General features: G+C 37.8%; 2 protein-coding genes across 16 annotated transcripts in view; both read left to right on the plus strand.

The window, feature by feature from the left end:
- The window catches only part of epb41l3b (erythrocyte membrane protein band 4.1-like 3b), a 65190-nt gene extending 63683 nt beyond the window's left edge, over window positions 1–1507 (plus strand). For all 14 annotated transcript variants that reach the window (XM_028019902.1, XM_028019896.1, XM_028019900.1 and 11 more), the window contains one exon: window positions 577–1507. In XM_028019902.1, coding sequence (XP_027875703.1) covers window positions 577–582 — 6 coding nt within the window. In that variant the 3' untranslated portion in view covers window positions 583–1507. The remainder of the gene's footprint in view (window positions 1–576) is intronic.
- A 2663-nt stretch (window positions 1508–4170) lies between these two features.
- Window positions 4171–10186, plus strand: LOC114146762 (zinc finger and BTB domain-containing protein 14-like). Of its 2 annotated transcripts, none has more exons than XM_028021093.1 (2): window positions 4171–4387; window positions 6285–10186. In XM_028021093.1, exons 1-2 carry the CDS (start codon window positions 4186–4188, stop codon window positions 7481–7483), a joined length of 1401 nt encoding a protein of 466 aa, XP_027876894.1. In that variant the 5' UTR covers window positions 4171–4185; the 3' UTR covers window positions 7484–10186. The 2 variants fall into 2 exon arrangements, with proteins under 2 accessions (XP_027876894.1, XP_027876895.1); XM_028021094.1 differs by having other exon boundaries at window positions 4203–4308.
- The last annotated feature ends 17223 nt before the right edge of the window (window positions 10187–27409 follow it).

A 27409-nucleotide genomic window follows, 5' to 3' on the forward strand; every position in this document is an offset into this window, starting at 1 on the left:
AGTGAAATAATCTGTCACTCGAAGTAGTACTTTTTCATCAACATTAAGGAATTATTGACTTAAAACAACAAGTCTTATTTCAAGTGAAGATGTTTGGATTAGAAACTAAACCAAAAATGCTCGTGTTTTTGCAGTGTCAAATCCTAAATTAAATAGTTTCTATAGCAAATATCTCAGCACGCTTGAAATAAGAAAACTAACTTACAACTGACTTTTCAGTGAGTCTATATGAGCTTGTTTTAGGTCAATAATTTCTTAATAATAAAAATACTACCTCAAGTTTAAGATTACTTCGCCATAACAAGACATTTTTCCCATGTTATAAGTGAAATAATCTGCCACTGGAACAAGAACATCTTACCAGTATTAAGGAATCATCTACTTAAAACAAGCTCATATTTCTTACTGAAAAGTTGGTTTTGTCTCATTTCAAGTTATTTAGATATTTGCAGTAGAATCTGGACCAGAAATATTTGGTGATTTCTTGTGTTTTTGCATCGCTGAGGCCTAAAAAGCCTCAGAGGTAATAAAACACGCAGCAGCTTCTCACTTCTGTTTCTCGCTCTGCTCTTCCAGGAATAACCGAGCTCTTCTTCCTGCGATCACATCTCACCGTCTGGACTGTCCTCCTCTACGGATGCTGCAGCTCGCCACTCCACTCGCAAACATCACCTGCAAAACCAACGAACACACTCTGCATGAGAAGGACGCCAAGCTGCATCACCAACCAAACGGCCTCGTCCGATTCGTTTTTGTTTTTCTTTTAATGGTCCTGAATCCGAAGTAAACCTGCTTTCACTGCCTTATTACCACTTTGATGCATTTTTATGATTGCTGAGGATAATTACTGTAGCAGCGTTTTATTTATGAGATAAAGCCATCACTCCAGGAACTTGTAATTGCTGTAGGCTGTACATGTTAGAGAGCAAACACTATTTAACCTCAATGTAGAAGAAAACCAAGCATTGCTTCACTCCCACACAATGATTTTCCACCCGGTGCCACTGTACATATCAGAGCCTCTCCAGCAAAGCCAGCTTACGATGATCTTTTTAAGGTTGATTTGTGTCATTTTAATTAATTTCACTTTTATTGTCTTTTATTTTTCGCTTTTGTGACGTTTTGGTTTTTCCTCCCCCTGGAGCTCCACTTTCGGCGAGGAAGACGAAAAAACAAAATGACTTTTTGACGTGCCTGTGCAGGCTGGGAATGTTTTGTTTTGTTTTTTTGTTTTTTTCCCAGGGCGGGGACGATCGGCCGCAGCACAAGCTCCGCGTTGGCGTGGCGACGGCGCGGCTGCGGGGCAAAGGGCTCAGATGGCCGAGCTCCACCCAAAGCCCAGAGAGAGAAATCGGTTATCCTCCCTTGACATCCACAGCTTTTATCTGCTCCTCTGTTTCACCTGCAGCCGCGTTTTCCACAGCGTAGGGGAGGAAAACGGAGACTGACGCATTTCTTGTTAATTTGCAATTTGCTCCTAAAATAATAAAGTGACCACAGTACAGCAGCTGGTGTTTCTGATTGCTTTCAGTCGCTCTGATTTCAGTCCGTTTAAACAAATCACTCGAATCTTGTAGAATAACCTGGAACTGGGGAAATTTGGGATATTGATTTTGCTCCTACTAGCTTATCTAGAGAAACTACTCATTACCTTTGATCAACATTATCAGAACAAGAATCCAGAGAAACCCCTATTTGCTTATAAATCACAAACTACTTATTCTTAAACATGGGGTTATACCTTTTTGTTTTCTTTTTTCTGCTTTTGCTCTTTCCTTTGGTTTGTCGTTTTGTTGTATTTCCTTCTAATTTATGTAAAACACTTTGAATTGCCTTGTTGCTGAAAATGTGCTAAAGAAATAAAATGACCTTACCTCTTATCAGTTAATCTGTCAAGTTTATTTGTGTAGCACATTTTAGCAGCAAGGCGGTTCAAGGTGCTTTACATAATAAAAACAGAAAGTCACAGTTACAAACTAAACACCATACAATCAACAACTGAACAGACATATAATGTTTAGTATTATGGCCGATTACCAATATTATATATGTTTCACAACAGTTTTGACACTTTGAAAAAACCAACCAGAAACAGATAAAAACAAATATTTGTTGTTCATATGCGTTTTATTTATCGGACCGATACCGATATGTTAAAAAATGGCCAATATCGGTCAATACCGATGCTGATGCCGATATATTGTGCATTCCTACATGGAACTATTAAATTTATTAGTTTATGCTAAAGTAACTGAGAAAGTTATAAAGCCTTATTATGTAAAATCAACTTTTTTTTAGCTTCACATTGTTTTATACTGTTATTCCCTCATCAAAGTGATCCTTTGATATTTTTCCATGGATGTTTTGAAATCCTTTTAGTGTCCACGGCAACCATTCACGTGTGCAAAACATCTCGACCTAGACCCAACTCCTTAGAGTTCCTTAGAGGTGCAGTTTCCAAGCTTCCCTCCCAGAGCAGCCCTCCCCCTCTCTGCTCCTTCAGACTAGCCAGCAGCAATTAGCAAACACCTGGTAGAACTGCACTTCTGCAGAGCTCACTATTATAACTACTTCTCAGTGAAACGCTGGTAAAAACATTGTTAAAGGGTTAATAGAGGAGCCATGTTGAGATGATTTCCTGAAGGTGGAGTTTCAGAAAGAGTAGGAGTTCTTAAAGAGATACAGACCCAATTTCAAGGCATTAAATTACAAGGTCATTTTTTAAGTCATTTTTTTTTATATATATATAGCATTTTCTTAACAGCTGAAGTTAATATACTTTATTGTGCTATACAATTTGACTATGCATCTTGAAAATACATAACGCTGCCCCTTTAAGATGCCGCAGATCAAATGACTTCAATCTTTCAGAATAACGTTGAACTTGAATTATTAGTTTACGCTCAAGTAACTGATAAAGTTATAAAGCCTTAAACATAAATTACTGTTTCAGATGAGCAAGTATATGGCAGCAGAATTGCTGCGTTTTTATTATTGTAACTACGTAATGACGTCAACACCTTACTGAGCTGTCGTGTGCGAGCCAAAGAGTAGTGAATTGGTGAGAGGCGTCACACCAGGAGAAATTGGAAAGTTTCAAAGTACGTTTAAAATACACTTTTTATCATTTATCCATTTTAAGAAGCACCTGTTGTATTAACATCTAAACTGTTTCATATGGTTTTGGTTATCAAACAGAAGCTTATATGAAACAGTTCGTTATGGAGTCATCATTTATACTCCCTGTTTTTTTTGTGGGGTTTTTTTTCATATCCCTCCCCCCTTTATGGTGAATGTGGTGCTGTTTTGTTTTTGTGGATTTTTAGTTGTTAAACTAGGCCAAAAACAAACTTACTTTTTGTTTTGAAACATTCTTTAATCGCAATATAGATGAAAACAATCACCCATGTATGACTGCCTAGACCCAACCTAGCAATAAAAGTATTTAATATAATATAAATATCTCTTAAATGTGTGGAAATTCAGAAATAAAGAATATCTTTTAGAAAGGTCAGTCTTTTTATAAAGCGATAATTTTTAGTCTGTCATTTATATGGAAATGAGCTAATAAAATTCATCAATTCGCAGTAGGCCGACATTATAAATGTGTGGCAGCCTGAACATTTTCTAGATGTTCAAAAGCTGGTGGATGCGTACCACATTTTTTAGTTTTCAGGCAAGAGAAGTTTATTTGTGTATCACTTTTCGGCATGCAAACATAAAACATGAAACATTGCAATTGTTATAATAAAGGAAAATCATAAAAAAGTTGGAATACAGACAAAATAATTGTGTTTCGGTTTTTTAAAAAGCTCCAAACAGGGACTGGGTTTGTAAATTAGCCTGTGACTTGAAAACTTGCATACAAAACAACAGTCGCTTTGTTTTTAACATGTAATATTGTTTAACATGTAGTCAGTGATTAAATAAACTGGAATTGTTTTGTTTCATTCTTTTGAACCGTCTCTGCTTCCACTTCATAACTGTGTTTATTTTTGTTGGATTATCGCATAAATAATAAAATCTGCCATGGCTGTAACTTGGTAAATATAAAAGAAATTCAAGCGGTATGAACAGTTTTGCAGGCGCTGTATTTTTTTCTAAATCAGAGTGATTCATCTGTCCACATATAGACGATCTTGTGGGTGCAGTACCCTCTCCGGAGCGTTAGGTGGCAGTAGAACGATGCTCCGTTTCCTGCGGAGCCGCACAGTCACAACAAGAGGAGGAAGAGGAAAAACGACAACTCTGGATCTGGATCGTCGTCGACTGTCTTGCGTGACAACACAGGGATCGTCCAGACTTTGGGTATTGGCGTTTTTTATTCTCCTCTCTCTGTCGTGTCGGAGCGCCGCGGATCGGCCGCGCCGCCGCCCGGTTTGTAGCGGTACGTGCCCCGCGGTGTCGCCGCTGTCGGAGCGCTGCCTGTCGGGCTGCAGAAACACTAACCGAGGCTGGTTGGCTGGCCAAGATGGCTGGGCGCAGTGAAATGTGAAATACTCTCGCTAAGGTTGTTCCTTTCCTGCACGCACCGTTGCTTGTCACGCAAACACTGGCGCGGAAATGCGCTGGTGGCCCGCGGAACAGTGCGTGTGTTTGTTTCTATTTGTGTTTTTATTTTTTATTTTGATTAGCTTAACCAAGGCTCAGCTCGCTGTTGGGGCCTGTCGTATTTTCTCCTTTTCAGAGGCTTTTTGCATGATTGATTTAGCCACTTATTTTTCTTCTTCGCGTCTTATTTGTAAATAAAAGCACTTTTAGTTGCATGTTTCATCAAATGTTGCTTCTCAGTTTGTTTGTATTACAATTAAGAGGCATGCGAGTAGAGCTCCACCCCTCTGCTGTTGCATGCAGCCCTGATCTGGTGTGGAAATTAAAGCACGTCTTTAGTTTCTAATCACGTCGTAGCACCATTTCCACACCTAAACACACATAAAAAGGTTCGCAATGTTCATGTATTACATTAAAAGTATTATTTTCTGCTGATTTTAAGCGGGTTTCTTCACCAAACAGCATAAAAACATCAACCTAAGTAGAATACAGGAAATGACGTAGGAAAAGGAAAACTCGGGATCACATCAGCTGAGTCCAAACTATTTATTGTCAGTGATTTCTCTGTTTTGTGTTAAAGATGCACCGATCTGACATTTCCTGACTGAGATTTAATTTCTGATTTTCTAAAGTCGGATGTCTCAACTAAATTTCAACTTATAGTCATAAAAACTAAGAACTTTATCCATGTGTTGTTTATAAACAAATAAAACAGCAACCGCAAATTATCTTTTGATTAAATAAAAGATAAACATTGGAGTGTTTTTTTTAATTACTTCATTTCCTGCTGGATTTGAGATTACATCCTCCACCAAGGAACTTATTGCACATTTTTAAGCTTCTTTATGAATTTTACTTCTTAATTTTTCATCTCAAATGAATACTTTGATGCAGTTTTGTTAGTTAATGTATTACATGAACTATACATTCACTCCTTGAATACTAACAATATGTTTTTTTCTGTAAGATGGGAGGTTTTCTCACTGTTTATTATGTACTGGATTTATATTTTAGCATTTGAGATGCTAAAGCTAACATATGGTGGTCAGAACATTATGATGGCTATAAACAAAAATGGAATTTTTATTACAACATCACAACGTCTCTCTACCCGGGTTTCTGTCCATACGGTGAAACAGATTTAAAGAGAAGTGACAAAGGCAAAGGAGGTGGATTAGCAGTGCATTTAATTTACTTTGTATTACTGTGGAGTATTGTGTCAGAAATTGAGCTGTTAGCATGACATGACAAATGTTATTGTATTTTAGTCAACTGTTTAAAAATGTTTGTATACTTGCATCTTTTAATGCATTTTTGATATTTTCAAAAATAGGCTTAAGTGATTAAATAAAAAAAGTCTGCAGAATGTGCCAATATTTCCATCCAATTAATCGGTTAATTATCGGTATAATCGATTACTAAGATTATCATTAGTTGTCATTAAAGTAGCAGTATGTATTTTGTAAAATCAACTTTTTTGCGTTTACATCATGTTATAAAACATACCTTGAGTGTTGCCTTGATTCTTTCATTTAATTATAATTTATAGTTTATTGATCTTTGAGAATGTGTTCTTGCACTATTATGCCATTGAAAATCATCTAAAGACAACAATATTATCGTTTATCGCAATAATTACTGGGACTATTTACCATCCAGCGACATTTGTTATGGTGACAGGTTTAGTACCGCCCCTTTAAGACGTTTGTGACCTGCGTCTCTGTCGCCTGCAGGTTGCTCCAGTTTGACCTGCACCATGTCTGATTTGCTGAGATACATTGACTACGACCACAAAGCCACCTTCCTGAAGATGCTGAACCAGCAGCGCATGGAGGGTGAGCACTGCGACGTGGTGGTGGTGGTGGAGAACATCGAGTTCCGGGCGCACCGCTGCGTCCTCGCCGCCTGCAGCAACTACTTCAAGAAGCTCTTCAAGAAGCAGAGCGACGAGGACAACTCCATCGTGGAGCTCGACTTCATCCGCTCCGACATCTTCGAGGAAGTGCTCAACTACATGTACACGGCGCGGCTGGCGGTGCGGAAGAAGGACATCAACATGATGATGTCGTCCGGACAGATCCTCGGCATCAACTTCCTGGACAACCTTTGCACCCAGAAGCGGGAGCTGACCAACATGAAGACCCGCGAGAACCAGGCGCCGGACGACCACGGCATGCGGGCGCAGGACGCCATCTTGAAAGAGCTCGCCATGGAGGAAGTGAGGAAGAACAGCTTCTACGACCAGGGGATGGACGCCATCGGCCCTGGCGGCTCCCACGTCTCACAGCCGCACAGCTACAACACGGGGCTGGGGAAGGATCCGCACGCCCACGGCTGGGGGTCGTCGACCTCTGCCGCCGACATGAAGCTGGAGTACCTCCTCTACGGCCACCGCGACCACAACTCCTGCCAGAGCGCCGGCGCCAAGCCGCTCGACCACAACACCAAGAAGGAGCGGCTGCTCACCGCCAACCGCCCGTACGGCTGTGAGCACTGCCCCAAAGCCTTCACCACCGCCGCGCACCTCAAGGAGCACCTGAAGATCCACTCGGGCTTCAAGCCGCACCGCTGCGTCGTCTGCGGCAAGGCCTTCATCCGGGGGCCCGACCTGAAGCGGCACGAGCGCGTGCACAGCAACGAGCGGCCCTTTGCCTGCCAGATGTGCGAAAAGGCCTTCAAGCACAAGTCTCACCTGAAGGACCACGAGCGGCAGCACCGGGGCGAGCGGCCCTTCAACTGCGGCTCGTGCGACAAGGCGTTCATCAAGGCGTCGGACCTGAAGCGCCACTGGAACACGATGCACAGCGCCAACCCACGCAGACAGATGTCACTGTCGCCTGCCACCTCCCAGCACGCCCAGGCGGTGGCTGCTGACCAGAGAGACTGGAAACTGGAGACCGGGCCACACTCGCACAACTCTGGGGACTGCTGAGCGATCCGAACACACACACACACACACACACACACACGCACACGCACACTGACATACAGGGGCATCTCAATAAATAGGAATATAATCAATAAGGTAATTGTATTTCAGACATATAATCCAAAACGTACAACAGAGGATGAGGGCCATTCTAAGAAAATTACGAGAATAAAGTCAATAATATTATGAATTTATTCTCATAATATTGACTTTATTCTCAAAATATAATTACTTTATTCTCGTATTATTTCAACTTTATTCTTGTAATTTTATTTTTTTGTCTTTTTCTCAATATGGCCTTTATACTCCATGTTTAAAAAAAACAATTCATTACACAGAATATTTTCAAATGTTAATTTCTGTTATTTTAGAGCACAGGTGCCAAACTCGAGGCCTGTGGGCCAAATCCGGCCCGCCAAAGCTATTTTTGTGGCTCCCCAAACTCAAGACTCATGAGTTTAGAGGGCCACATAATGAAAATTTTAAGATAAATATTACTTCATCAGTCAAAAGAAATCACTAAATATTTGAGAAAATGTGTGTTAATTTTATTTTATCTTAAAAAGCACAAATGAAAAGCAGAGAAAGATATAATATTTTAAGTTTGTCAGTATGCAGTTTTATTAATACTTTCTATCATAACCGGCATTTATGATCTCAATGTGACCCAAAATGATTTTTTTTGATATTCTTGATTTAGAGGACTGTAGCCAAAACAGATTTTAATTACACAAACCGTGTTTTAAAAGGATTTTTTTACAGAAAAAAGTTTCACACCACAAATAGTAAAAACTATAGAACTGAATCTGATGTATTAAAAAAAAGTATTACATTAGGCCTAATGATTATTTTAGTTGTTCTTATTCTTCTGACTATTAATAATTACAAATTCTTACGATTGGATTAAAAAAATCAGATTCTGCAGTTAAGCCTTTTTTATGCAGTATTAAAAATACAATTAATTTCATAAAATTTTTAAATGATTTAAATTTGCTTAAAATGCAATCAAGAGTTTGTATTTTTCTACAGTGTAGCTTACTTAATCCTATGACTGTCAGCAAATGACCTTTTCTCTTAGTCCTCATATTCCAGTTGATGATTAATGGATTACTAATTTAGTTGATGATTATTTGATGAATTGATTAATCACGATTAACCCGATTAATCATTTCAGCCCTTCAGTTCACACAAAGTAATATTTCTGTTAATTTTAAGGATTAAAATGAACACAAAACTATTTTTATAAGATTTTTAACAGATCGTTATTTTACGTAGCTGCTAACTTTAGAGTTATCCATCAGTCACACCCACAAAACCACAAAAAAAAAAAAGCTGAATGTGCCATGTCCAAGCATAGTGATGGAAAGTTAAGTGTAAGGAAAAACTTTAGTGGAAAAAATTAACAGTACTCCATAGATTCGTAGTATCAGGATCACTTTGGTGATTGAATAAGCTTTTGGTGTCTTTGGAAGTGAGGGCAGAAAAATAAAATCAGCATTTCCATAGTTTGTTAGCAAAAGGAAGCTTTCATTGCTCTAAATGTTTCCAGGCAAACATCTACTCTGACAATACACTTGATGAAACACAGAGGACCAACATAAGTAGATGCACCTCAAATCATCATCACCGACTGTGAAAACTTTACACTGGACCTCATTTAACCTCTTCTATGACCTCGAAGACGCAAATTTTACTTTCCTTTAAAGAGGAATTTTGGGCCTGATTCAGAAATAGCCAAATATGTAACATGCATCAGGTGTTGCCTGTTTCCTGCGTTTTTACATTGTCTAGTATCAGACTTTTTCCTTCCACTAAACTTTCATAACATTTCTGTATTAAACGTCTTACGTAATTTTATGAGAATTTCAGGTTATAGCCTTTGAAAAATGTTTGTTAACATTTTTTTTATTGAATTGCTGACATATAAATTACCTTTTTGATTATATTGTAATTAATTGAGATGCCAATGGACTGACCTGCTAACACTTTAATCCCACTTACACACATTGACACAAGCACGAGGACGGTGATGGGAGTGCAGAACAGGAGAGCAGAGCATGTTCATAAAGACTGTGAGGCTGTATTATTATTATTATGATTATTATTATAATTCTAAAGAGTTATGTCCTTCCCACCTGTAAAGTCATGTAAATGTTTAGTTCACTATACTATACATATATTTTTCACAAAGCATCGTCGCTATCTAGACCGGAGGGGTTCTCATAACGTTTTTTTCTTTTCTTTTTAATAAAATAAACATTTAAATGTTCGTTTAACCTTTTATGGATTTTATGGAGATAAAAACAGAGTCCAAGAAAGAAAGATAGAAAGAGGGAATGGGGGAGAAAATAATTTTCTGCATAACATTTGTTGCATTGAGTATATTCATGTGGATGTTTTTAAATGGATGTGTTTAGTTGTATTGATTGATATTACACTGTAAAAGTAAGACGCAGATGAAACCAAAGTCTTGGACTCCTGACGGACCGTCCTCAAAGACTGTCCTGTCCAAGCAGAACCGGCCAACTAGATTTACTGTTATACAGTATGACTGTCATCCGGGGCTATCCACAGATAATGATCGGTGTCTGTATATACTGTAGCTTAGTTTGTTGCACAACTAGAGTTCACAATATTGAAATCATGCACATATAACATTGTCCTACTCCTACACTTTGACAATAAACACCATTTGCTGTGTTTTAATGTTGTCTTTTTGTGGAAGCAATATAACTTTTACAACGGTTTCTTTAACGTACGGCTGGGCTAACGTTTGCCCGTGACGTATGCAATGCGCCAGTTCGACGTTACGAAGATTGTCGGAAATTGTCTGCGCTGCGCAATTCTCCACGGCCAAGCTGAACGAAATGGCTTTTAAAGTCAATTCAGCATTTCGAAGCGCGGCCAACACGAATTGAACGGATTCGTTCACATCCTCGGCTGCCGTTGCCAAAACTACAGGCAGACTACAATTCTAAAACGGCGCAGAAAATCGACGTCATCGTTCACGTCTTGTCCTTATGTTCGCTGATGGGCTTGGTAGAAATTCTAAACTGGGGGCGTTTACTTTTTGACCCCCATCTGCATTGCGTGACGTCGGTACTACGTCATCTGCAACCCAGCAATTCGCTCTACATGCTAGTGATAGCCCTTATGCTATTAGCCTTGTACCTAAAATAAGCATTTACATATTTTATTAGCTATGTTTATCACAATGAAGGGATTAAGTCAATGTAAATCAACATAGTGGTGATAGCACATGTGCTACTGACAGATTTAAGCTAGCCATAGCATTTTGGATAATTTTTGTTTGTACGCTAATGTTAGCACACTGAATGGAGTAATTTTTTGTTGGTCAACATGTTGCTGATGACCCGCATCCTACTGCTAGTGTCAACATGCTATTCACTCTGCTTGCTAGTGATTGCTCTCATGCTAACATTAGCTTTGTACCTAAGATAAGCATTTTAGCAAATTTTCCTTTTATTAGCTATGTTTATCATACTGAATGGAGTAGGTCTATTTAAATCAGCGTTTCTCAATTCCGGTCCTCAGGCCCCCCTGCCCTGCATGTTTTAGGTGTTTCCCTTCTGCTACACACCTGGATTGAATCTATGGGTGATCAACAGGTTTTTGCAGCACTTGTGCTATGGTCATGCAATCATTTGAATCAGCTGTTCTGGAATAGAGGCACATCTAAAACATGCAGAGCAGGGGGGCCTGAGGACTGGAATTGAGAAGCACTGATTTAAATCAACATACTGGTGATACCCTACATGCCTGTGGTGCCCAAAGTCGGTCCTTGAGGGCTGGCATCCTGCATGTTTTAGTCCGCTCCGTGGTTTGACACACCTGGATCAAATTATGTCTCATCAGAACCCGTAAGAAGAACACTGAAATGCTGAGAAGGTTGTTACTATTACCAGGGAGAGAACTAAAACATGCAGGATGCCGGCCCTTGAGGAACAACTTTGGGCGCCCCTGATTAAGGTACCCTTAGGATTTGGGGTAATTTTACGTTATACACTAATGTTAGCATACTGAATGGAGTAATTTTGCGTTAGTCAACATGCTAGCAATAACCGTCATCCTGATAGTATCAACATGCTGTACATGACTTAACTGCTAATCAAACAAGCTTAAAATGACTTAACTATATAAATGCAAACAGTAAATACAAAACATTGTTCAAAACAAACAACTAATAATAATTAGTTAACTAATGTTTGTTTTGAACATTTCTGTTGGAGAGAGAGAAAATATTTTTATATTGCCCTTTTTTTAAAAGTATATTTAATTCAGTTTCCTGTTATTTTCTACACAAAAACTAAAACTACTATATTATTTATTCACAATGAAAACAAATCCCAAGTGATCACTAGGCCTGTCACAATAACAAATTTTGCTGAACGATAATTTCTCCCAGAAGTTATTGTGATAAACAATATTGTTGTTTGGAGGCCATTTTTAAGTACTATAAAGCTAATGGCATAATAATACCAGAACATTTTATTCTCAAAGATCAATAAACTTTAAATTCTAACTGTAAGTAATTTTAAAGACATAATAAATAAATAAAAACAACAAAGAAAAATAATTATGAAGACTCTGTAAACAAAATTGTCCTTCAAAAAAGGGCTAGTTGAGACCAAAGCGCCAAACTGAAGACTTTTGCCATCCAGTTTTTGATGAGAGAGAAATGATAAATTAAACAAATAGCAAAAATTATTGAGCTCGTTTTAATTTATCATGTGATTATTTGATTTATTGCTTCTTGCGACAGGCCTGTTTACAACTTGAGTGGAGTCAACCTGTGATACATTTACCTGACTGAGCATGACTGGAAAGGAAACAACTTGCTTAGTCGTATTGAATAAATTAACATATGCATTTTGACTCAGCCTTTGGTTTGTATTAAAGGTTCTATCACTCAGCCATCTCAGGTCACATTCTGCACCTTCAGCAAAACTGTTTTTATTTTGAGAATAATAAAGCCTGGAGGGAAAAAAATCAGTAGAAATCTCGGCGCTTGTCCCATACTCTGTATGCAACACTAGATGGTGCCCTGCTCATAGTGATTGACCCGTTCCTGTCCAACTTTGACCTACTGGTGTCCACCGTCCATCACTGTGGGAACCAGAAATGACACTGGTTTGATGAAAAACCTGCAGTATTTCTTAAAGGAAGCTGAGTTCAGAGTGAAAAACACAGGCTGGCTGAGTGAAACGTATGCGCTGTCAGTGTTTTCCATGCATTTTACATGCGCTTGGAGGGATGCCAGCGGAGAGTCAGAGCGCTGTAGATTCGGGAATAAAATCGCCTTCGCCTTGGTTGTTCGTCCTCACAGTCCAGTGGGAGAACAACCTGCTGCGTGCCAACAGGAGCAGAGCTTCAACACATGGGATTTGAAGCAGCTTTGTGGAAAAATGACATCAGTGTCTTATGGAAAAGGCAAGCCTGACCTCGCTGTCAGTGGATGCCTGAGATCTGTTTTCTGCATTTCCTGACCTTGTTCTTGTTTCTGTGCGTGTGTTTGTACATGCTACATATAGAGAACCAAAAAGACCAACAAAGTGTGGGAATTTTCCTCTGACTTTTTTTCAGTTGTACTGAGCTCTACTAATTAAGTTCAGAGGTGTGGTGCGAGTTAAGTTGTGGTTACGGTTAGCGTTAGGAATATGTTGGTAATGGGTCCAGTTAGTGTTTGAGTTGGGTATAAATCCAGTAACTAAAATGAATGGAAGTCAATGCAACGTCCTGAGATCAATAAAACCTCCCAAGTATTTAGGTCTAGTTTCTAGCGCAAATATCTTGAACGTTTGAAAAACAATAAGGCAACAATACATTAAAGTAACTTTTCAGCAAGATAATTAAGCTTGTTTTGAGACAATAACTAATAAATGTAGATTTTTTAAAAAGTATTAGCTCCACTGGCAGACTGGTTTCATGTAAAACGGGGAAGATGTCTTAAGTGGAAAAAATCTGCTAGTGACATTAATCAATCAAGTTAATCTTGATTGATTAAACAAAAAATTCACAATCATAGAACACAGTCAGCAATTGAAACATTATATTTTGTCAAATATCGTCGTTACACATCAAAATGTTCATTGAAGTTTCATTTATGATATTTCAAAAGCCACTAAACAGGTGAGTTATTAGCCTTGATTTAAAGGAACAGTGTTTCGGCTGTTTTGCAGTTTTCTGGAAGTTTGTTCTAGATTTGTGGTGTATTCAAGCTGAATGCTGTTTCTCCATGTTTGGTTCTGGTTCTGGGGATGCGGAGCAGAACCAGAAGACCTCAGAGGTTCTGGAAGATTGCTATGACAACAGTAGATCTTTAATGTATTGTGGTGCTAAACCGTTCAGTGATTTATAATCTAGCAACAGTATTTTAAAGTCTATTCTCTGAGCTACAGGGAGCCAGTGTAGGGACTTTAAAACTGCTGTTATGGTCTCTATCTTCCTGGTTTTAGTCAGAACACCAGCAGCAGCGTTCTGGATCAGCTACAGCTTTAGGATTGATTTTTTTTAGGCAGACCTGTGAAGACACTGTTTCAGTAATAAATGCGACTAAAGATAAAAGCATGGATGAGTTTCTCTAGATCATTTTGGGCCATATCAAAAAACTGAATGTTCTTAAAGGGCCGGTTGTGCCAAAATATATTGACAAAACCAATTTAATTGATAAAATATACATAAATAGCTCTTCCTCCAGGATTTAATGATTGTTTTAGTGTTTTTTGCAATGAAAATGACATATTTTGTGGTGCCAGTTTAGAAATCTTTGTAAGAAATTTTTTACCATATTGGCACTAATGTAAGACGTTAAAAGTGACCTTTTATTACTCGCCATATTTATTATGCACTATAACTTGACATCATAAGGCTGAGGCAGCAGTCACTTAAACTCAATGTTTTTGACCAATTTTGAGAACATTTGTAATAAAATCAAATTTTGTGTGAATTTTACAGATTTGTGAAAAACTGGAAGGACTTGTTGAAGTAATTTGGAGTCTACAGGGCCACATTAAAAGCTACTGCAGGCCAGATTTGGCCCCTGGCCCTTGAGTTTGACTTCTGTGCCCTAGATCTGGGTGAGACTTTAGTCTTCTGGAAATGTTGTTCGGGTGATGCAGAGTTGAATTTGTAACTGTATCTGTTTGCATTAGAAAAGTGCACAGCACAGCAAACTGGTATCCTCATTTCTCTAAATCCGGCTCTGGGTTCAACCATAGAAATGGATGAAAAATATCGCTAAGTTCTTGTGAATACAGAAAGACGTAATGTGTGTATGAGAAAGAGAGTGGGTGCGTTAAAACCTATAACAGAGGCAGGATATGGGTTTGCATCACTGTCAGGCTGCGGCTGTGTGTGTGTGCGCGTTTGTTTCTAATACCTTGTGGGGACCATTTTCCTGACATATACTACGTTGTGGAGACACACTGCTCCTTGTGGGGACCGAAGCCTGGTCCCCACAAGGGGAAACGCTGTTTTTGGGTCAGGGGTCAGATTTAGGACTAAGGTGTGAATTTACTTTTGGTTAGGGTTAGGTATGTAATGGTTAGGGTTAGGATAAGGGTAAGGGTAAGGTTTAGGCTGTAGAAATGAATGGAAGTCAATGGAAAGTCCCCACAAAGATAGCGTTTGTTTGCGTGTGTGTTTTTGTGTGTGTGTGATTACTGTGTTGGCGTGTGGGCGTGCACGCGCGCGTGTTTGGGTGCTCCACAGAGTGTTTGTCTGTTTGCATGCATCTGTTCCAATGCTCATATCTTTGTGTGAATGACAGGCAGGGACAGAGCGTGCATTCATCCAGGTTGCCCTGTGTCAGTCTTTATTTGTTTTATGTACGCATGCATGCTTGTGCATGCACATGAACACATTATCAGTATTTGTTGAGCTGTGTTTGAGAAAGTTTTGCTCTGTTTACATGAATTCATGTATAAACAACTTTGCAAAAGTTTTAAGTCACTCCTGTATTTTCCTGTCTCTTGGCCTCCATGCAGACTGATGTCTATGTTAAGATTTTCTCTTAAATTTTAGATTCTAACATTGGCAGCATACAATGCTTTGCATAAGAATTAATACCCTTTGTACTTTTACACATTTCTGGATCATTTTTTATTATTAGACCAGATCAAAAACCCATTGAGATCAAAACCTCTTTCACAAGGATGACCTGGCCGAGAAAGGCAGCAACACACATCAGAAGACACACATCTGTTTGACAAGACATACAGAAATAACAAAAATAGATAATAAAAGTAGATAAAATGTGAACAATTTGACAACATCATGCAGTAGTTGTGACATCTAATAAAAAAAAACTGGGCGTGCCGTGGTGGCGTAGCAGTTAGCGCGACCCATATTTGGAGGCCTTGAGTCCTCGACGCGGCCGTCGCGGGTTCGACTCCCGGACCCGACGACATTTACCGCATGTCTTCCCCCCTTTCCTTCCCCGTTTCCTGTCAGCCTACTATCATATAAGGGACACTAGAGCCCACAAAAAAACTGGCAATTTAACATTTGAAACTCCGTTGACAGGATTTTCATTGTTGGTTTTTTAAAAAATTCAGTGAAACGAGTTGTGACAGTTCTGGCCATGTAACCACAAACTGCAATGTATTTTAGTAGGATTTTTCTGTGGTTGTTTTGTGGTTTTCCATTCATATATGAATGAAAAAGTGGAAAGTCTTTAACAAAATGACAGTAAATTTCTGAAAAGTGTGGTGTACTTTTGCACTCAGTCCATTCATTGATCAACCTTTCACATTGCACATATGAAACCCACATTTTTTCACGTTACCAATGTTGTTGGATTTAGGTCTGGACTTTGACTAGGCCATTCTAAAAAGGGGCTAGTTGAGACTGATGCACCATGCGGAAGACTTTTGTCATACAGTTTTTGGTAGAAAGAGAGCGACTAAAAAAAAAAAAAAAACAGTCATGCAAATGGAAATTATCGAGCTAGTTTGTAACACCATTAATTCATTTATTGCTTATTGCGACAGGCCTAATGACTCGAGACTTTTGCACAGCACGGCATGAGAGTGTTATGTGGTACATATTAGTATTGAGTGGGTTGTGACCTAAGAGTCACGTCTGCACGGGTTTATGTGCGTATGTACACAGCTTCTCTCCAGCTTCAGTGTGAGTGTGCGTGTCTATGTGCAGAGTGAACACCCGGTTTCCATTACGCCGGGCCGGCCGGGTTCCATCAGCCAGACCACAAGCCTCCTGTCTCCACTCAGGCTCCACCCAGCGCCGCCACAGGCTTCCCAGAAAAGAACAGCATCTAATTAAAAAGAAAAAAAAACTTTAATTACGCTCATCTCATCTCTGTCTCACTCTGAGAGAATAAAAAGACTATATACAAACAAGATTATATGATTGATGAGTGTGAAAGGAGAAGGCTCATGTTTTTCTCTTTATATTTATTTATATATATATATATATATATATATATATATATATTTGTCCTCAAGCCAGCATGATGGCTTTTAATCAGATTTGCTGACATTCATGAGGCATAATGTCATCCTCTCTGCCTGAGCACCATCTGGAAATTCTTCTCCTTTTTTAAAGAGACTTCATAATCTGTCTTCTGCTTTTATGATTTTAAAAAGCAATAAATTATCTTCCAAATGTGCATCTCCACTTACTGTCCTCTACTGGTGCACTGATGGCCTGTTAAATGATTTGTGGAGCAGAGCAGAGATGGGTAGAGTACAAAAAAAGATTGTAATCAAGTAAGAGTAGCACTACTTCATCATATTTTTACTCAAAAGAAAATGTAGCTGTCCAAGAAATTACTCAAGTAAGAGAAAAAAAGTATTTGGTAAAAAGGAAACTCAATAATTTCATATTTAAACATTATGTCAAGTAGAAAATGTGGTATTTCAAAGATCAAAATGAAAATAATTCGTACAAGTAGTCAAAAATTGTACTCAAGAGTAGCACTAATTCAACATATTTTTACTCAAATAAAAGTGAAAAGTAGCTGTCCAATAAATTACTCAAGTAAGAGTAAAAAAGTATTTGGGCAAAAGTCTACTCAAGTACTGATCAATCATTTAATTTAATAATCAGATGGACCAGAATATAAGTGGACATTTTGGTATTTTAAAGATGAAAACGACAATAAATCATAACAGAATCAGGCAAAATAAAGTTTTGCAAATCAGTTTCTTTCAATAACAAAAGTTTAATAAAAAACTGCAGGTGTGTGTCTGAGTGTGGTGAATGTTTGGTTAAAACATGTTTGTTTTTCATTCAACAGGTAGAGAATCCAAAGATCTTACTCATGTAAAAGTGGAAATAGTTCATAATAAAAGTAAAAAACTAGTAAAAAATGCTCCTAAAAGTAAGAACCCACTGTGAGTAACTTCATTGCCAAAATGCTACTGAAGTAAATGTAACTAGCAGAGGTGGGTAGCCCCTAGTTACATTTTCTTCAGTAACTTTTTTTACTTGGAGTACTTTTGCTATGCTGTACTTTTTACTTGAACTAGAGCAAAGTTTCTGGATGCTCTACCAACTGTTGAGTATTTCACTGAATAAAGAACAAGCTTGTTTTTAACAGAAAAATCACTTAACAGACCCACTTGTTACTTTTATTTGAGTAACTTTTATTATGAAGTTCTCTTACTTGAGTAAATTTTCTGGATCCTGACTTTATTTTATGAAGAACGAACCTGTTTTAATCAAAAACTCACCAGACACAGACACAGCTGCAGTGTTTAAAGTTTTGTCAGTTTTTTATTGAAAGAAACCTATTTGGAAAAATAATCTTTATTATTTTTGTTACTTATATTTATTATCATCCTCTTGGTCTTTAATATACCAACATTTCCACTTAACTTTATATTTTGGTCCATCTGATTATGTAATTTTTAAGTATTAAATGATTTATAATTTGATCAGTTACTCAGTACTTGAGTAGACTTTTTACCAAATTACTCAACTGAGTAATTTCTTGGATGGCCACTTTTTACTTTTTACTTGAGTAAAAATATTTTTAATTAGCGCTACTGGTAACACTTTATTTGAAGGTGTGCACATAAGATTGACATGACACTGCCATATAGCAGCTGACATGAACATTAAGTGTCATTCAGTAAATAATTACACTTTTAATGGACTTTTAATGAAACTTTTAGTGCAACTTTTCATTAAAAGTGTCACTACCAAATGACCCTTCATGACAACAGTCATAAACATTTAGGAAGACTCCTTCATGTTCATGACAGGTGTTATGTCATGTTTATGACATTATGTCATGTCAATCTTATTCACAACCCTTCAAATAAAGTGCTACCATGCTACTTTTAATGAGTATAATAACTTTTGGTTTCTCCTCCCGCCTCCACAGCAGAGGCCGTTGTAAGTTAGTTAACTCTGGATCCGCGGCTCGTCCTCAGAGGGAGTGTCTCTCAGGAATGTCCCGGTGTTTTCACTCAACACCCTGAACACATGAGCTCCTTTCCGACCTCTTTCCTCCAGCTTTATTAGCCGCGACCCGCCTTCGCCCGCACACAGGCTCCGTCTTTGTTGGCCGCCATTGCGCTGACCCGCCGAGTCACGTGGCTGGATTCGGGTTATCGCGTCATCTCGATCTGCCTGCAGGAGCCATTGTTCGGGCCCGGACCAGATGTTCCGGCGGCTAGATTAGCATCGCATCACTCCTCAGCGGGGAGTCCGGGCCTCGCTGCCTGCTCTGCCTCTTATCTTCCACCTGCACTGTTTCCTTTTGTTTCCAGAAACCTGCAGGATGCTGTATGAGCCCTGCAGGGAGGTTTATTCTGCAGCCAAAGACAATTAAAGCAGAAGGTCTAAATGGAAATAAGTTATAATATTGCTAATGTTGTCGCTAATCAGACTGTTTTTTTGTTTTTATCGTTTTCCTCTTGCACAACTTCCTTTTCTGTTATTCTCATTTCCATCTCTGTTCTTTTTTAACTTTTATTTTATCTTTCATCTTTTCCTTTCTTCTTTTATCTATTTTCAGCTTTACTCTTCTTGTTCTTTTCCAATCCTGTTTTCTTATCATATTTATATCAATTTTTCTGTTATTTTTCTACCCTTTCTATTATTGTAATTTAATAAGCTTTAGTTTCTGTGGAACTGGATATGAACATTTTAATAATTATTATTATTATTATTATTTGTTCTGTTTATTTTTTCTCTGACATCCTACATGTTTGAAGTAAATAACGATTTAATTTCAGTTTTTTTCATCCTATTCATTTTTTCTTCCTACACTTCCCTTCCTTTTTATTCTCATCAATTCCTTGAGTTTTATTCCTTTTCCAACTCTTCCTTATATTATTTTTTCTGTTTATTTGCATTCCTTTCACTCCTTTTCACTTTTCTTACTTTCAGATTATTCCTGCTCCTTTTTTCCCCTGTTTCTTACAGTCTATTATTTCACGTTCTTTATCTTCACCCTTGACTTTCCTTATCTCTTTCATTTTTCTTCTCCAGCTCCTCCTCCATCTCTCTTACAAATTCTCTTCTCTCGTTCCACCTCACTGCATTCTTCTTCCAACTCTCTTTTTTTCTTGTCCATCTACCCCCCCCCCCCCCTGTCTTCTGTCTTTTCTTATCCGTCTTTATTGGATCTTTTATCTCCCACATTGTCACTTTGCTTCATCCTCATTTTACTTATTCAGAATTTTATCTTCTCATCTTAAACCTCCTTTTCTCATCTTTAATAGCACAGATAAAAAATATCTGAGTTTTACCTGCAGCTCTTGCTTTCACTGTGGAGGTTTCACTCTGATAAAAGTTAACATTTAAAATTGTTTATATATCTTTTGTTATGTTTATCTTTACTCTTTTAATGATTTATGCAGTACCTTTCAAAAGTATTCATACTGGCTGTGACCCAGTTTTGAATCCAGCCCAGCCCACTGTGAAGCATGGTGGTGGCAGCATCATGCTATGGGAATGCTACAAAGTTAAAAGTGAAAGTGTAGCTTCCCCGGCGAAAGCATAACAGTATGATGGCATATAGGAAAAAGAGGAAGAGTAAATTTCTGCCAAAAAAAGTAATAAAATTTCAGATTACACTCAGAAAATTTATTGAAAAAACAACATTTCTAAACTTTAAAAGTAAAAATAAAAAGCTCAATATAATTCAGAAATTTTAAGATTAGATTTAGAAATTTTTTGGAAAAAAAATTCTGAGCTCTGAAAGTTGAAAATTTGCTACAAAAAACTGTGAAATTTTTAGATTATTTTCTAGAAAATATATGAAAATTTTATAAGTTTTATTTTGAAAATTTAATTTGGAAAAAAGTTTCTTTTTGCCTGATTTTGTTATTTTGTAATTATAGGAAATATTTTAGGTTTAATCTTTAAAAAAATCAATTTCCACATAACTACATTTTGATCCATATGATGATGTAATTTTTAAATCTTAAATGACCAGTAGCCTTTTTACCAAATACTGTTTTACTCTCGAGTAATTTCTTGAATGGCTACTTTTTACTTGAGTAAAAATATTTTGAAGTAGTGCTACTCTTACTTCAGTACAATTTTGGGGTAATTTTACTATGAAGTATCACTTCTCTGGTGCTGTTTGTCACAAGTTGTGCTGTTTTAAGCAATAGGAGAATTCAACTGCAGTAGCCACGTTCAACCTAAGGAGGGCAGCACTGAAACTGAAAAGCACAAATAACTGTTAAGACAAGAAATATGAGCTGACTTAAGAGTTTTGCACGGTACCGTAGTTCTGCCCGGTCTGTCCTTTTGCAGCCCTGGACCATAAAGCTGTCAGGAGTCATGGCAGACGCGTCCTCTTCCTCTAACTCCTCATCTCTCTGTTTACATTTAAAGTTCCTCAGATGTTGGTTTCGTTACCCAACACCTTTGCACACATTTACTGCGGGTTAGTATTTGTCTCTGGCCAAGGTATCTGTGATTGGTGGACAGAGAGCCTTATCAGGCCCCAGGAAGCTTTTAATCATCCAGGTTTCTCCAAGCTAACCGGGCCGCGTCTAAGGTGTGTGTACACTGCAGGGAAAAACATGCGCTAAGTGAGTGTGTGTATAGATTTAGAGGTGTGTTTTAATTACCAAGCTCAGGTTCCAAAATCTGTTTCTGGGCTGCAGTCAGATAAAAGTCAAGCTAATGAGGTCTCTCTTCTTCATTAGTATTAATGTGTTTACCTTTAGGTTAGCTGTGCAAATGTATAAATCACTGCGAGTACAAAACGGTGGAAGTCATTTGTAACGATCTTGTGTTTGTTCAACTCCTTGGGTGGGGCAATCCAAATCAGAAACATTCATTCTTATGGCAGCAGGTGGAATTTTAAACACTAGAACTGTGTGACCTCCATCTGCCGCCATTTTTAAATCAAAGCACATCTTAACCTACTTTTTATGGAAAGTTGCTAAAAACAACTTTTCATATCTGGAAACTGAAACTTTTGCCTGTTCATCTTTGTAAAATAGCTCAAGGTCAGTTAGATTTGACAGAAAGCATCTGGGATAACAGACGGTGTCCCCCACAGCATAACACTGCCACCACCATGTTTAATCAATTCCTCCTGGAAGTTGCAACTTTGTAATCACAATTATTACTTCAAATTTACTCATTATTCAGAAATTCAAAAATTACAATTTTCACCAGTCATTGCAATTCTTCTGCAAGTCTGATCAATCAGTCTGATTTCTGTATTTCCTTTCCTGATCAATCACTGCAATTCTGCTCAATTTCAACCAATCCGTCTTTTGACTAATTTCAAACTCAAATTCATATTAAAATTAACTTTCTAATTTATCTTCCTATTTCAAGTTTCTTGAAAATCCAACCTGCAAGGTAAGAGCATGTTTTACGCTTAACAGTAACATTAGCATTTTCTTTCTTATTTTTGCTTAAACTGTGCACATGTTATAAATGTGGAATTTTTTTTTTGCACTTTGGCAACTCCTCAGGACAAGATTTTATAACTGAAGTTGTTATTTAAATTGCTTCTCCAGCAGCCACTGACCAATCGTGCTTGAGTTCCGCTATTTGTGTTGCTAGGTAACAGGCTGGGCTTTGCTGGAGTTGCTAGGTAACGGCACAGTGCCTTTGGAATGTGACTTGACTATCTGGAGCTTTTTGAAACAGACACCAAAAACGTGAACTTATTGCCAAAAGAAACGGCTGTGTGTGTTTTTTTTAAAGCGCTTGGGCTGTTTTTTGAAGCAGTTGAGACCCAAGTGAAAGTACAAAAACGTGCCAAATGTTTCATTTAGCCTGAACTGATTTGGGTTACCCATTGGAGGTAACCTCAGCGCAACATTGAGGTCAAGACAACAAATTAAAAACAGCCTCTTAAAATGAAATCTCAGACCCTTCACATGAGTTCCTCCTCCCATATGGCTTGATCAACAGCATTCACCAGTGAGCTCCTTTCTCTTGGCCACCAAGTGGTAATAATTTCAGGAGTCTCCCAGTTTGTGTTTGGAGCTTGTTGCCTAAACCCTCCTGCAGGTCAGAAGTCTCTGAGCTTTGAAAAACAGATGCACACGATTAACTCGGACCACTTCAGATTGGTCGCTCTTTGAAGTCCAAGTTCCTTTTCTGTGACATTTTCTTTTGGAGCCCGGTGACTGTAACCAGAGACAGAAGGGGGGAGGCGAGCTGCTGGGGAAGAAGTAGGAGGGTGTGGGTCCTGCTGGGTGGTCTGACTCTGAAAGGAAGAATGCTGAAAGTTTGTCTGTGTAGCTCATACAAATTGCTCTGTTGCTCCGTATCTGATTTGGAAAAACAAAAACTCAGCACCTGCAAACACACTTGTTGGGCCTACAAAGTACCAGTAAACCCCAAAGAATAACACTCAATAGAGAAATTATTATCTTTTGTTTTGTTTTGTTTTATTTTTTGTTTTGTGTTTTTTTGTCACCCTGTCATCTTCTGGACCAGCTTCCAGAAGTTTTCAGTCAATTGTCAATTTGTACTGCACTAAATCAGGGGTTTCCAAACTTTTCCATATCTTAGAAAAGATGTGGAAAAGGGGCATTAGCTTTTGGGCAAGGATTCCCTAAGCAAACCCACAGTCAATGCTACAAAATATGTGAAGAAGCATCAACATATAGTCTCTATTCAATAATTATTACATTGGTTTAGAATAAATTATGCCTCATATTTTCTGATTTTAGTTGTCCATGCTATGCTAGCTTAAGGAGCAAAACAGCTAGATGAATCAGAAATATGAGCATGACAAATAACAGTTCAGTAAGTCATTTTACACTACAATGGTTGAAAATAAATACAATTTTATGATTTAAAAAATATAAAAATTTTGGTTAAAAAAAGTATTAGATTATTTTTTTTATTTTTGCTTTTTTTTTTCATCTTCAGGCAGCCTTAGCGCCCCCTGGTGGCCCCTACTTTGAAGAACTCTGTACTAGATAATCTTCATGTGGTAAATCCAAATGAAAAAATGGTTTTATGAAACTTTACCAGTAAAAAAAATTATATTTATTGTTGCAAAAGCAAAAAACAAGAAATTCAGAATATCAGGAGTACATATTTGTACAGACTAGAAAGTTTCTATCTTTCAGAGGCGGATCTACAGCGGTGGATAAAGGGGGCAACTGCCCTCCCTGCAGTAGAGCCTTGACCCATCCTACATGCCCCTCAAATTGTATGTCGTTAAAATCTCATTTTTTTGTCCAAAAGTCTTTTATAACCTTCAAATTAAATATTAATCCAACAAGAACTTTTCTCCAGTAAAAGTAACAACACTTCAAAAATAATTTTACTTGAGTAACAGCAAAAAGTAGCTGTTCATAAAATAATCTTAATGCAAAAAAAGTTAATGATAATACCTGATTTAATATGCAAATAATGTCATTAGACTGATAAAAGTAGAAAGTTAACTGCAAATTTGGGTATTTTAAAGACTATACCAAAACCTTATCTTTGTTTCCTTTCAGTGACATAATACAAAGTATTTTAGTGTTTTTTGGACTTTTTGTTGTCTTTATTTACTTTTTCCCTACACCTTACTGCTTGACAATAAAGCTAATCTAATACTCTCTTGTCCTGTAAAAATAAATTCCTAAATCCGCCACTGCTTTCTTTAAGATTGAAATCAAATAATTAAAGGGGAAAAAATCTGGGTTCTCTTGCATACATACATTTGCAGCAAAATTTCTCCCTTTTTTTGTAGATTTTTTTATTTTGCAGAACAAGGCGGGCCATGAGAGAAGTGTTGGTGATGGTTTAGATATTGTCCTGCATTTCTCCTCCCATCTGTTTCCAACATGCTGGTGAGCCGAGACGAACCGACCCTGCCAAGAAATGTCACTGATGTGTTTGAAAATTCATTGCCTCGCATCTCATCAGTAATGAAGTGTTTGAAACGGCTGGAGGAGAGCGGGGAAAAGCAGAGGATAGACGAGTTCCAGAGGATTCGTGACAAATGCTCTGCATGTTTCTAATGGCTCAAAAAGTCACACACCACTTTTGTCTGGTCATTAATAAAGTTAAAAGCCTCCAAAACGTTTGTTTTTGTAAATGACATCTGGTCCATCCTCATTTAGAGGGTGCCAATGACAAAATCACATCTGGGCACGCTCAGATTGTGAAACGCAGACCTCTTTAAGTCACTTGTGCTTCAATTTTATGTTAAAATGTGTTTTTATTTTTTAAAAACGTTCAATAAACTCTGTACCTTGCAGTTTCACATCAGGGGCACCAAACTCATTTTCATTTTGGGTCAAAATCTGAATGTTCTTAAAGGGCCAGTTGTGCCAGAATGTATTGATAAAACAAATTGTACTTTTGAAATATTAATAAATAGCTATTTGTTTCAGCATTCAATAAGTGTTTCTTAAAATAAATAACATTGAACATCTCTCCACAGTGATCAGTTTCTCCAGGATTTTGTAATTGTTTTAGTGGGGTTTTTTGCATTCAAAATTACAGAGTCTATGGCGCTAATTTAGAAATGTTTACAAGGAATTTTTACATTATTGGCGCTAATGTATAATGTTAAAAGTTACTTTTTTTTACTTGCCGTATTGATCACGGACTATAATTTGACATAAACTAAAGCTGAGGCAACACTGACTAAAAATCGAGGTTTTTTAATCAATTTTGAGAAAACATTTGCAGTAAAGTCTGAAAAAATGCAGGGATCTGTTGATTTTGTTGCGGATTTGTGAAAAACTGGAGGACGTTATTGATGTAATTTGGAGTCTAGAAGGCCACATAAAAAGCTATGGCGGGCCAGATTTGGCCCCCGGGCCTTGAGTTTGACACATGCATTCTATATGTTTGCAAACCATTTTTGAAAGGGAGCATTTATCTAATCTAATCTGTAAAAGTCTGGAGCATAACTCCTGGAGGGTGATTAGAGCAGGAAAGCAGTTTCTGCTCTGGCAGACTCGGAGATTGTGAGCTAATTACCCTACAAATCTGTGGGGGTTAATTGAAACAACGTATCGCACCAGCTTGAAGCTACTTTTTTCCATGTCTGGATTTCATTTTTGTTCTTGTTTTTTATGCAATATTCTCTAAGTAGCCACAGTTTCTAATTTTCTACTTGTTCCATTTTACTATCTACTTTATATTCTTAATCAGTCCACCTGTTTCATCTCTTCAAGCAGTCCTCCCAGTAATACTTTAATGTTTTTTCTTTATGCCTTGTTGTGTTGCCCTTGCTGGTTCCCAAATATTCAATTTATTTTTTTTTTGTTAAACCTACTTTTCCTACCTAGTGTCTCATCAACATCCTGTACAGGTTGCATTTAATTTGGCAAAAATGTAATCAATGTAATCAATTGGCCTAAAAGGAGAAGAATATGATGTGGATTCTTGGTGTAGAAGAAGAAGAGATGGAGGACAAACAAGAATAAAAGGTTAAAGGTTAAATGAAACATTTTTATGTTTCCATTTGGGTCTCTATTATTCCTAAAAAACAGTTCAAGCACTTAAAAAAAACACCCAGGCAAATTTTTTGACAATAAGTTAATGTTTTGGAAAATGAACGGTTTCAAAAAACTTTAGAATGAAACGTCACAAATCTGCAGGTACTGACCCTCACCTAGCAACCTCAGGGAAGCCCAAACCGTTACCTAGCAACCTCAGGAAAGCCCAAACCGTTACCTAGCAGCGTCAGGGAAGCCCAAACCGTTACCTAGCAACCTCAGGGAAGCCCAAATCGTTACCTAGCAACCTCAGGGAAGCCCAAACCGTTACCTAGCAACCTCAGGGAAGCCCAAATCATTACCTAGCAACCTCAGGGAAGCCCAAACCGTTACCTAGCAACCTCAGGGAAGCCCAAATCATTACCTAGCAACCTCAGGGAAGCCCAAACCGTTACCTAGCAACCTCAGGGAAGCCCAGCTGATTTTACGAGTATGCGCAAATTGACAATACGTTCACTAAACGAACAGTAAGTGCATTTTTCTGGCGAGACCATACGATTGGGTTGAGGGAACGTGTTTTACCGCTCACCAAGCTACGTTCATGGGTCACAAAAAAGTGGAAATGCAAACACGTTCAGAGCACTGTGCTTCCTTGATTAATAAATGCGCTGTTGGGATTGTTTTATACACCCCTCTGGGCTTTTTGTAATACTAAACAAAGCTTGCTGGAACTTTTTAAGGGGCTTTATGTATTTTTTAGGCATATAGTTCCAGTTTATAGCAAAATCAAGTAAATATCTTGCCTTCAGCTATAAAAATGCTGTATATATTAAACAAGACTTAACAGAAATTGGACTTATCAGTTTAACGCCTTGAAAGTGGTATCTGTCTCTTTAAGAAGCTTCTGCTCTTTCTGACAATATGCCTGGAGCAAGTCATCGCTTTTGGGGGAAGAAAATTTCAAAACGTATATCTTAAACTAGTAGCAGAAAATTATTAGTTTAAAAACACTAAATTTACATGCTTCTAGATAAACAGTTTATTATTTCAGGTACATTTT

Source organism: Xiphophorus couchianus, chromosome 6 (assembly GCF_001444195.1).
Source record: "Xiphophorus couchianus chromosome 6, X_couchianus-1.0, whole genome shotgun sequence".
In the NCBI taxonomy this organism is placed as follows: Eukaryota; Metazoa; Chordata; class Actinopteri; order Cyprinodontiformes; family Poeciliidae; genus Xiphophorus; species Xiphophorus couchianus.

Excerpts from the sequence above, each read along its gene's own strand:
- LOC114146762 (XM_028021093.1), top strand. The coding sequence starts at position 4,186 with ATGCTCCGTTTCCTGCGGAGCCGCACAGTCACAACAAGAGGAGGAAGA. Across the intron at positions 4,388-6,284 it reads CCGCCGCCCGGTTTGTAGCG|GTTGCTCCAGTTTGACCTGC; the intron begins GTACGTGCCCCG and ends TGTCGCCTGCAG.